Raw genomic sequence first — 12,540 nt, 5'->3', positions numbered from 1 at the left:
CACTTACTGCAATGAATAAACCAAGACAGGATCTTACTTTTCAATCTTCTTCAAATAATTTTATTACATCTAAACAAATAAACTTGTTTTCTCTACAGCCTATAGTAACCAGGTTATCAGATCAGACAGATATTTTTGAAATATCTCCCAGTCATAAATCAAGATGAAAAATTGCGGCATTTTCTGAAAGAAGAGTGTGAATGTGTAGGTAAAAAAGACAAGACCTCAAGCAGTTTCCTATCACCTAGTCTGTTTAGATCTCTACCAAAAAACTAAATATGGTTATCACATATGGGATTTTTTTTCTTTGTGGCTGCAATGTCTGTAAATATACAACAACAAAAAACATGTAAAACATACACAATCAAATTAATCAATTTTGATTCTATCTATGTAATTTACATTGTTTGTTGTACAAAATGTTGTTTTCTGTGTGGCTTGCACCCCTGACTAGCCTGTCTGCCCCATAGGCTGATTTTAATTAGTGTAATTATAAGGGCTCATTCACAAGACCGTGGTTTGGTTCCGCATCCGAGCCGCATTTTTTGCAGCTCGGGTGCGGACCCATTCACTTCAAGGGGGCCGCAAAAGATGCGGACAGCACTCCGTGTGCTGTCCACATCCGTTGCTCCGTTCTGTGCCCCCACAAAAATTATGAGTCTAGTCCTATTCTTGTCTGTTTTGCAGACAAGAATAGGCATTTCTAAAATTGCGTAAGGCACATGGGCGGCATCCATGTTTTGCGGATTGCTGAATATGGCACGTTCGTGTGAACAAGCCCTAAAGCTGTAGCCTGCTCTCCTTGCATTCATTGGAAGCCATCTGGCACCAGGAGAGGTATAGAGTGGGCTCAGCATGCATGTTGGTACTTGCATTCCCTGGATTTAATGGAGGCCATTATGGCACCAAAAATGGTAAAAAGCAGTGGACCCAGCATGCATGTGGAACCTACACTTCCTGAGTTGTATGGTAGCCGTCATGGCACATAAAAGGTAGTATTTCGTGTTAGGTTCCCTTCTTACAGAGATCACCTTGACATTTGTCAGACGGGACCAAATAATTTTGTACAAAATGTATTTGCCAAGAATCTTAAATTTACTAAATAAACGTAGCATTAGCACCAGAATATTTTCTATAACAATGGCATTATTGTACTTTATTTGGTTTGGAGAGTGCTGTTGCATTGTGTTTTTTTCTTCCTATTAAATAAATGTGATTTTAAAATATCCAAGCTTGTGGATTCTGGACTTATCTTGTATTTTCTCGATCATTATGATACTGTGTTATAGAAGGATGAACTATAGAAGGTTATTAAAGAAAGCCTTCATGTTGTAAAACAAGTAGGAAGTATAATTGTCTAGCTCAGTGGTATGTTTAGACCTGTGGTGCATAAAAAGGAGTCCTAGAGCCAAAACAAAGTCCTAAGTCTGTTACGTTTTTTTGGCAGACCGTATGTGGAACAATTTATTTCAATGGGTCCGCAAAAAATCCGTGTTCATTCCTTTTACGTATGTCCGTATTTCCGTTCCGCCAAAAAATAGAACATGTCCTATTATTGTCCGCATTACGGACAAGGGTAGGACTGTTCTATTAGGGGCCAGCTGTTCTGTTCTGCAAAACTTTTTGCGGATCCGTTTTTGCGGACCGCAAAATACATAAGGCTGTGTGCATGAGGCCTAAATAATAATTATAGTGGATGGCACTCCTTGTATAACTGTTGGTGCTCAGTGGAAATAGTCAGTCTGAAATAGGAAGAAACCACGGCACTCGTTTTTCAGATAATCAGAAATAATTCATTTATTGTCCATCCCAGAATTGGATCTTTTGAATAATGGCCAACGTTTCGGTCCACTAGGACCTTGTTTACGGCCTTAGTGTTGTAGATCAGGAGACATCAGGTGGCCTAAGGCTGCCTTGGGTTGGTGGTTCCTTGTAAAGTACTCCCTCCTATGGTATAACCAAATGCATCCAAATAATACAACAATAAAATTAAAGTGCATTCAGTGCTTTTCTATTGTTTTGGGGTTCAAGTGCATGATTTGAGTGCAAGCTCAGAATGTGTTCAGTGACTCCCCTTCAGTACTGGTCAGGGCCGTCTTTAACAAGGGGCAAAATGGGCAGCTGCCCCGGGCCCAGTTGCTCCTGGGGGCCCAAGGCAGCTCCCTCTTGAGCACTGCTAGCCACTGCACCGAGAGAGGCTGTCAGCTACACAGGGGGTTGCTGCCATGCCTGCCTGCCAGCACTCCAGGCAGCAAACTGTAAGAGCTGTGATTCTCTTAGGAGAAAGGACCTTAGATGACATCATTACCATGTGACCAGTAACCTAGCAATATTACTGATCACATGGCTATGAGGTAATCAAAGGTCCTTTCTACCAGGAGTGTTGCTGCAGGAGAAGTTTGCCTTAACTGTGGAGCTTTTCTTGTAAAGCTTACATCAGGAAAAGGTGCCAGGGGCTGTTATACTAATATACTGTAAGCTACTGTATACTGTGGGATGCTGTATACTGTGGGGTGCTATATACTGTGGGGTGCTATACTGCTCTACTGTATACTGTGGGGTGCTGTATACTTTGGGCTGCTGTATACTGTGGGGTGTATACTGTGGGGTGCTATACTGCTTTACTGTATACTGTGGGGTCCTGTATATTGTGGGGTGCTATACTGCTCTACTGTATACTGTGGGGTGTTGTATACTGTGGCGTGCTGTATACTGTGGGGTGCTGTATATTGTGGAGTGCTGTATACTGTGGGGGGCTGTATATTTTGGCGGGCTGTATATTGTGAGGGCTGTATACTGTGGTGTGCTGTATATTGTGGTGTGCTGTATAGTGTGGGGTGCTATACTGCTCTACTGTATACTGTGAGGTTCTGTATACTGTATAGTTTGGGGTGCTGTATACTGTATACTGTGGGGTGCTGTATACTGTGGGGTGCTGTATAGTTTGGGGTGCTATACTGCTCTACTGTATACTGTGAGGTGCTGTATACTGTATAGTATGGGGTGCTGTATACTGTGGGGTGCTGTATACTGTGGTGTGCTATACTGCTCTACTGTATACTGTGGGGTGCTGTATACTGTGGGGTGCTATACTGCTCTACTATATACTGTGGGGTGCTGTATATGGTATACTGTGGGTTGCTATATACTATAGGGTGCTATACTGCATACTGTGGGGTGCTGTATACTATAGGGTGCTATACTGCTTGCATACTGTGGGGTTCTGTATACTATAGGGTGCTATACTGCATGCATACTGTGGGGTGCTGTATACTATAGGGTGCTATACTGCATGCTGTGGGGTGCTGGGGTGCACTGTAACGCTAGGGTGAGCCAAGCCACGGTCTCCTTCCTGCGGAGCGGTGCCCACTTCCAGCCTGAGCCCAGCTGCCCAGAGCACTGATCCTGAGCCGCTGGAGTCTTCAGAACTTTAAGTATTTACAGTCATTCACTGTACTCTACCAGGTGTGTGGATTTTTTGTGTGTGTGTTGTGGTGGCGGCGTGATTGCATGCTAAGGTGTGGGAAGACGGGATCCAGGGGGCCCAAGTAAATTCTCGCCCAGGGTCAAATCGATATTATAGACGGCCCTGGTACTGGTAAATGCTGCATCCTGTTCAACCATCCAAAGCCTTGTGGCCAGCCCTAAGGGAGCATTCTGGTGTTGGATCTCATAGTACAAATACTCATCCCAAAATGGAAGAACATGAAACTACAAAGACTAGTCATTTAGTGATGAAAGTGGTAAAACATCTCACCTCTCTACGGGGTCCCAGGCTGCCAGAGACTGGCAGGCACCAAATGTTTGGCTCAGGCAAGCAGCTTAAAGGGGCTGTGCAGCGCTAGTATTTTGTGGTCATGAATATAAGATCGGTGGGGTCTGACTCATGAGATCCCCTGCTGATCAGCTCTTTGAAGATCCAAGTGCTGCGGCCTCTTCACTGTCTAGATCATAGCGGTGGTGCAGTGTAACTATACCTGCTCGTCCTGTTCACAACACACCGCCAATACAAGTTAGACAGTAGGGCTGTCGAATATAATCGATGCAGCGATGCATCGCGATTCGACCCCCGGCGATTCTGCATCGATGCGGTTGCTTTAAATAATCGATGCATGTTGATGACGTCAGCGTCGCGTCCGCCGTGCAGCCGAGTCGGAAAAAAGTTTTTGGGCGCCTTCTTTCCCGCCTCCCGCCTCCCGCCGACGTGTCAGAGGGGGTGGCCACAACATTGAGTGAGCCAGGTCTGACTGAGTGAGGAGGAGCCGGAGGCGTGGTTTCCGGCTTTCCGCGCATCTCCGGCTCCCAGTCAGACACTCAGAAGCAGGCGGCAGTGCGGACGTGCGGTGGCTGGCAGCGAGGTGAGTTTTGTCACCTATGAGTATGTAATATCTACCTACAAAGCGCCTGCCAGTGCTGCCACCTACACAGCATATACACCTACCGCCTGCCACCTACACAGCTCATATTGCCGCTTCTCATACCTTTGCCGCCCGCGCCATGTTTCTTCTTTATTTTTTTCGGTTGTGTCTCTCTTATTCTTCCCCTCCGTCTACAGTGGACGGAACTTTAGGTTCCGGGTCTATGAAAGGCGGTCAAACAGCGGCCCCTAGTGGCCAGTCTGGGAATGTCTACATTTATCTCACACTATTCAGGAGATTGCTCCCAGCAGGAGGTGATCCGATTCCACACTGACAACTCTCAGCTAAGGGCAGGGATCTGAAACTGCTGGGGTGTCAGATTTACTGACAGTTACTGATCCTGCACCATCAGAGCCCCTTCACAGTTCACACGTGTATCAGACTCAGTCCCTACTGAGAGGATGGTTATTGTGGATACAATGTAGCATACACAGGATCTATCAACCTGAAACCTCCAGGACTAACATACTGATGGTCTCTCAGGTACTTTCACACTAGCGTTTTTCTTTTCCGGCATAGAGTTCCGTCCTAGGAGCTCAATACCGGAAAAGAACTGACCAGTTTTATCCTAATGCATTCTGAATGGAGAGCAATCCGTTCAGGAGGCATCAGTTCAGTCCCTCTTACGTTTTTTGACCGGAGAGAATACCGCAGCATGCTACAGTTTTCTCTCCTGCCAAAAATCCTGAACACTTGCCGGATCCAGCTTTAAACTTATATTGAAATGTATTAGTGCCAGATCCGGCATTAAAATTGCTGCATTGACGGATCCGTTCTTCCGATCTGCGCAGACCTTTAAATCTGTGAAAAAAATAAACACCGGATCCGTTTTTCCAGATGACACCGGAGAGACAGATCCGGTATTTCAATGCATTTGTCAGACGGATCCGCCTGACAATAGATACAAATAAATATTTTTGTGCAATTTCTGACTGATTGAATTAATTTTTTGATGTAAAATTGAAAAACAAGGGGACTTGGGTAATAATCTTGATGCATCGTAATGCATCGCTGAATCGAATCGAATCGAATCGTGGACTTGATAATCGTAATCGCATCGAATCGTGAGACGAGTGAAGATGCGCAGCCCTATTAGACAGCATGCAGTTAAAGAGTACTTGTGTGGGCACGATGGTCTCTTCACACAGCTGATCGGCTGGGGTTCCCGAAGTTGGACCTCCCCAATCTCATAATGATGACCTATCCTGAGGATAGGCCATCAATATACTAGCACTGCACAGCAACATATATACAATGACCCACCCTTGATGCATCTACACCACTCACTATATATACTGTAGATACAGCACACTATAGTTCAACGGATAGAATAACCTGCGTGAATCCAAAACAGTTCTGGAAATTACATTATAGTTAAACCTTGCTATGCTAAACCATTTAATCTCATTTTCATCAATGCTCTGAATCTATGTATTTCATATATGACCCCACACCCCCACACAACACTTATTTTAACTTTGAATACTGTTTAATATAAAACCTATGCATTCTTTGTCGTTATAATGTTCACAGTGTCTTCAAACATTAATCTGCCAGTATGGCAGGTTTTTAATACTAATTCAGAAACAGCAGTGGCCATGATGGAAAAATATGCAACAAGCAGAGCAGGCCTCTGTTTTAATATGCATCCTGTTGCTAGATATTCCTCATAATGACTGTACTGCCTGACCGTATCACATTTTATAAATCCCTTCATAGCAGGTGTATTAAATAATGTCTCCCTGGTGTACCATGTAACTCCATATAATCAATATTCGCATTGCTTACTGCAGCAAATGAGCACATTGAAATCCTAGCACCTTGATGAGATTAGTATTGTAAATATAATAGGGAACCCGTTGGTGGCTGAACATTCTGAAAACTTCTTTCCAGCCTCGAGAGATGTGATGTAGTTTCAGAACTCAGCAGGAGCTGCAGCTATGGGTCATTTACTTGCATGTACTTAGTAAAAAGTCTCTGAGGTCATTCAGCAATGAAGGAAACCCACTCTATCACATATTAATGCCTGGGGCCCGTTCTTGGAGGTTTTGGCACTGATTCGACTCCCAGATTAGCTGTCATTAACTAAGAACTTTGTTAATGAGGCTGTTACACCCAATACCCTCTAAAGGTGCCTTTGTCTGTAACAGAGAAGGTTGCCATTTTTTCTTTACCAAAGATAACTACTATTATAGGCTTAATATTAAATTATTATAAGGCCTCATGCACAAGACCATCATATGCATCTTGAGGCGGATCCACAAAATACAGATGATATCCATCTGATGTCCGTGTTGCATCTATTTTATTTTTTTGCAGACCCATTGACTTCAGTGGGTTTGTGGACAAGAATAGGACATCTTTTGTCGAACAGACATATGGAAGAGGAAAGTACACAGATGATCCATGTGCCTTCTGCATCCGTATGTCTGTTTCACAAAGGGATGGAAAATGTCCTATTCTTGGCCACAAAATGAAGAGGATGGACCCAATGAAGTCAATGTGTCCGCAAAAAAAAAACAGATGCAACGAGCATGTTACATGGACGTCCTTCGTATTTCGTGGATTCGCATTTTTCAGACCGCAATATACATACGATGTAGTTTGGCATGTTTTGAATGCTATGGTATTTTCATGTTCAGTAAAATCTGTCCAAAATACCACCTCTTTGAGAAGACCAATCACCTCTTTCTGAACCCACTGCTCCAAACTAACTAGCCTAGGGGCGCTATTCCAGCACTCTCCTGGTATTCCCCCTTTAACTCTTATACAGGGATATGGTCTTCGCTGCACAGAAAAGTCCCAGTATAGTTGGCAGATGAACGACTGCAGTCAGGGATTCTGGCGCAAATACCAGAAGCTCTGGGCACAGAAAACACACCAAAATGCAGGAAAACAACAAGTACAGTCTGAAAAGTTAAAAAAGACTAGAATGCTTTTTTTCATAGATTCCTGTGTCTGCCTGTACGCTGCCTGAAAGACCTGCATGTGGAATAGTGATGAGAAACATGACTGGAGCACAGACAGGGTAGACAGACTGAGTTAACTTAAACACAAAGTGAACAGAATTGAACTTGAAAGGGCATGGGCACACAGACAGGAAGGCACACACTTCAAAGATTACAAACAGAAGATAACGCAGGATAAATTCCGGTAAATGACAATAGCACTAGACTATCAAACGCCTTTGCTGGCCACCAGGGAACCTAAAGCTCAGGCATCCTCCTACTGGAGAGGGTACCTTAAAGGGGTTATTTGGAAATAATATTGATGACCTATCTTTAGGATAGTGAAGAAATAAAGAATGGTGGCAGCAACTCCAATCCAGTCCAGTGCAGAGACTCAGACCCCCGCTGATGTGATAATAATAACCTATCCTGAGGATAGGTTATCATTATCATTTCCTGTATAACCCCTTTAGATACCCAGAGACCCTTAGCCATTGGCCCTTTAAGAGGCCGAAGCTGAGCGCTTGCACCCTAAGGGAGCATCAGACAGGTGCACGGAGACAGTAGCATGGAAAGAACATCAGCGACTAAGACACTGGATAGCATGGTAAGTGGTAGGGCATCTGCGCCCACAAGGGACAGTAGGAAGGCAGCGGGCAAGGATCACAGACCTAACAACCCATCCGCTTTTCTAGCCTAGATTCTGTGTGACAGGTTTTCAGTTGTATCATATACTGTGTATGCTGGTCACCTCCTTTGATCATGCCAAATAGGACTATATATTATTGCAAATACTGTATTTATTCTTTTTTCGTCTTATTTTCTATATTTCTCAACTCTGCATCTATAAACATTGGCTATATGGATTTTAAGCGATTTAAGAAAATTGATTTGCACACATTTATTTTGGTGGTTCAACTTAATAGACAAAATGTGATATTAATTATTTGCTGCATTTCCAGTGAAAATCATGGGTTGTTATATATTGTAACAGCAGCAGCACAACCTAGTATTTCTTATATTGTTTTGAAACGTGATCTCATATTTTTTCTGGATTATGGTGCTGAATTTCAGTAAGAAAACATAGTTCAGCATCTTTTTGCTTATTATCATAGCCAGAGGATCATGAAGATCATGACATTTTTGTTTACCTAAAGTACCCGTGCTGTTTCAGTGCTTAGCCCATCTGCAATAATAACAAGAACATTCTATATTTATGGGGCCTTTTTATATGCTGGGATAAGTTATATATTGTTCAAAAACTTTTTATTTGTAATTGTATTGTTTAATTTGTAGTAACCTTTTTTTATTTTTTATTGTGTGACTAGGAGATACAAGCTGTGTGTGGAGGCTTATATTTCTCCATTAATATGGGAAAGTAGAAAATATTTGGAGTGCCAGAGTCAAAGAGGTAATAATGGCAAAAATGGCTGCATAAAAATAGACTGGGGATGAACAAATCGATTCTACTGAACCAAAATATCCACAAGAGAGATTTACCAATCTGTAGAGTCTTAAAGCCAAGACAATCCTCTTGTGGGTACACAGATTAGCTTTCCTCCCAAAAGGAACAGAAAGCTTCTGATACCACCAGATGTTAGGTATCAATCCAATGAGTCAATACTCATCCTTTTAAATAGACCTTGGAGCATAACTTAGATTACCTCTCATGAGTGCAAAGATAACAGGCTTAGCTAGGTAAGAGGCCTTGGTTGGGATTCGGGGGTGCTTATTTCTCCTTATGGAGAGCACCCGAGCACCTAGTAGGCTTGAGCAGTATTATAGGCCAGGCAAGTCTCTGTGTTTTGGGGAATGAAATATGCAAATTCACTTTCCTTCCTACAAGATAAAAAAAGCTAAGGATGGACTTCTGTGCGGACTACATCCTATGCTGTAATGAATGGAGACATTCAGCTTCAGAAAATCCGCAACACCGTAGAATGTTAATTCCACAGCAGAACAACAGAGAGGTTGAACATTTTCAGCTCCATTGGATAACATGTAGGAAGCATTTATGTTGTGGCCAGGCAATGCTCCTCTGAAAATTGTCAGTGTTCCACTCTTCAGACCAATAGCAATAATAAAGACTTTGGAGAAATTTGTTCATCCTTATCCTAGATATGTGTCTCATGACTAAAGGGAAGTTGAATAATAATTAATAAAAAAGTGGGCAATAATTTTTGAAAAGATCCATAGAAATTTTTGAGTCAGGAGGCATTTTTGCCTCAAGACAAAATTGGCTGCAATGGTCCTGGGAGGCGTAAATAGATTGAACTTAAAATGTTTTGTTTTTCTATATGTGACAAATGCAAATAATTATTTTCAAATATTTTTGAGATTTCTGAAATATCCCTCCACGGTATGATTTGCCAACAAATTCACAGACAAAATGAAGCTTTATTTTATCTCTGCGGCATGTATTAAATTCAGTAGAAAAGGTGCAATTTTGGGTTTCAAAATTCTTACATTTTACTAAACACCCTGATACAAGCTCTTCATTTGAAGAGACCTCAACACGTTTCATAGATCAGCTATCAAATAATTATACTGAAAAACAGGACATGTTTTTTTTTTTTAACTCTTTTGTTTAAGAGTACAGACAAAAATTGAATGGACTTCAATCTACAACATAAAAGATTAATTAGAGGCACATCTGCTGCCCACTATGCACAAGTTATATAAAGAATTGGTCTTCATTATGAAAAACCTAGTTAAATATTCCTATTTTAGATGAGTATTATTATGTCTTACCTCCAGAGAGTCATCTGCGTTTTGCATCCAACAATCAGTCCAAGTGGCCACAATCAGAAAGCCAGCAGACACAAAAGCAAGAAAAAAGCCCATGTATTGTGATAGGTTCCTCACAATGCCAAGACTGGCACTTGAGGTGTCCATATCATTAGACTACATACATCCGGTGACCAGATGAATAGCAGCACTTTAAAAATGGGGGTTAAATGTTTGCAATGTATAATAGCAGCTGTGAAAAGATAATTTCTAATAAGAAAACAACTAAAGAGGTCCCACAACCGCGAGCAAGCTACGGACTAAAGGATGTAGGCTACAAAACAGCAGTCAGTCACTGTAGTCATGAGACATTGAGTTTGAGTTGGAAATAGCAGTGTGGTTCACACTGCACCACATATATTTTGGCATAGGGGAGTAGGATGGGGGATACGTAAAAAGAAAGACATTCACATTAGAAAGATCAGTTAATTATTGACCGGTATTGCTTCACAGCTCTACTGACTGTTAATGCAAATGCAGCTTCTGCATGAGCGCTTACAACCACCATAAATGTATCTGAGAGAAAGACAGACAGACAGACAGACATGAGATAGGTATGCTCTATGGGGTCATTTATCAAATCTGCGATGCCAGTTTTGTGGTGTAAAAAGTTGCAAGTGATGTCTGCGCGCGACATATGGTGCATCAGGATAGGTCATCCATATCAGATTGGCGGGGATCCGAAACACGGCATACCCGACGATCAGCTGTATGAAGAGAAAGCACGCACCATATGTCTATGGCAAAGCAGCAGCGACGAGAGAAAGGAGGCAGAACATGCGCACTGCAGACGCCTTCCCTTCATACCACCAATCTGATATTGGTGACCTATCCTGAGGATAGGTTATCAATATTAAAAGCCCGAAGAACCCCTTTAAGGGTCCATTCACACATCCGTAGTGTATTGCGGATTCTCAATACACTGGGCTGGCACCCCTATAGAAATGCCTAATCTTTTCCGCTATTGCGAACAAGATTAGGACATGTTCTATTTTTTGGGGGAGCCGCGGACCGGAAGTACGGAGCCGCGGACCGGAAGTACGGAGCCGCGAACCGGAGTAGCGGATGCCCCCATTGAGAATTAATGAATCCGTACCCGTTCCACAGAATTGCGGAACAGACCCATTCTACGAACATGTGTCTCATTTATGATGTGGGACTTTTTAAAAAGTTGCAAAAAAGTTGCAGCTCCACCCGTGGTACAGACATAGGCCTACACCACATTGCGGCCCGTATGCGGAACCATTCACTTCAATGGGGCCGGAAAAAGCGGAAATTACTCCTTGTGCATTCCATGTCTGCATAGCCATTCTGCAAAACGATAGAACATGTCCTATTATTGTCTGCATTACAGACAAATATAGGACTGTTGTATAAGGGGCCGGGCCCTTCCGTTCCACAAAATACGGAATGCACACGGCTGGTATCCGTGTTTTGCAGGTCCCCAATTCTCGGACTGCAAAACACCCAACGGTTGTGTGCACGAGTCCTAAAAAGGATAGTCATGTCAAACAATGTACTCCGGAAAATAATCTGTTCTGATACGCCACCAGCAATATTTACAACAGGAAATACAACCGTTCATCTCAGATCATTCAGAACAGTCGTTCCAAATACTTTTGACATGTCATAGTGACTTGTGAAAGTGTGACCGGCGTGATCCTGGGTGCTAAGAACCCCAGCAATCACCAAAGTTATGGGGCAGAATCGCTCAGCCGATCACTGTCTCTCCTTTATAGCTGAAGACAAGCCCATAGACTTTGTGTCAGAATAAGGCCTCATGCACACAACCGTTCCGTTTTTTTGCGGTCTGCAAATTGCAGATCCGCAAAACACGGAAGCTGCCCGTGTACCTTCCGCAATTTGTGGAACGGAACAGGCGGCCCATTGTAGAAATGCCTATTCTTGTCCGCAAAATGGACAAGAATAGGACATGTTATATTTTTATTGCGGGGCTACGCAATGGGTAGCTCGTATGCGGACCAGAACAACGGTCGTGTGCATGAGGCCTCAGTTCAGCTATGGAGGAGAGAGAGTGCTTCTGCCTCCTCGTACTAGTGACCAGTGGGGGTCTCAGAACGCAGACCCCCACTGATCATAACTACTGACCTGTCAAAAGTTAACACTTACGCGGTTTTGAAGACTTCCTGGGGTTCTGTTTTATATAAGATTCCTCATTTCCAGTCATCTATAAAATGGTAGGGTTATGTTCACATTTGTCATTATCATTTGTATTTTTCTTGTTACAATTTTTATAACCCTTTGTAGCAGCAGCTTGGTAATAAATCCTGCTATTCATATAACTGGCTTCTTGTGTTTCATAAACCTTTACAATCTCATATTTCCCCAACTGTATCTGATATAAAATCCAAGTAGCACAATTACGT

At 42.7% G+C, this 12,540-nt stretch overlaps 1 protein-coding gene across 1 annotated transcript in view; it reads right to left on the bottom strand.

The window, feature by feature from the left end:
- CLDN16 (claudin 16) overlaps window positions 1–10,486 on the bottom strand; it is a 57,684-nt gene extending 47,198 nt beyond the window's left edge. The window contains exon 1 of the mRNA XM_044290833.1: window positions 10,118–10,486. Within this exon, the coding sequence (XP_044146768.1) occupies window positions 10,118–10,261 (144 nt within the window). The 5' untranslated portion in view covers window positions 10,262–10,486. The remainder of the gene's footprint in view (window positions 1–10,117) is intronic.
- Window positions 10,487–12,540: the final 2,054 nt, after the last annotated feature.

The sequence above is a fragment of the Bufo gargarizans genome, chromosome 4 (assembly GCF_014858855.1).
Source record: "Bufo gargarizans isolate SCDJY-AF-19 chromosome 4, ASM1485885v1, whole genome shotgun sequence".
Taxonomy (NCBI): domain Eukaryota; kingdom Metazoa; phylum Chordata; class Amphibia; order Anura; family Bufonidae; genus Bufo; species Bufo gargarizans.
Note: the sequence above shows the minus strand (reverse complement) of the source record. Positions and strands in the feature narration are given on the sequence as shown.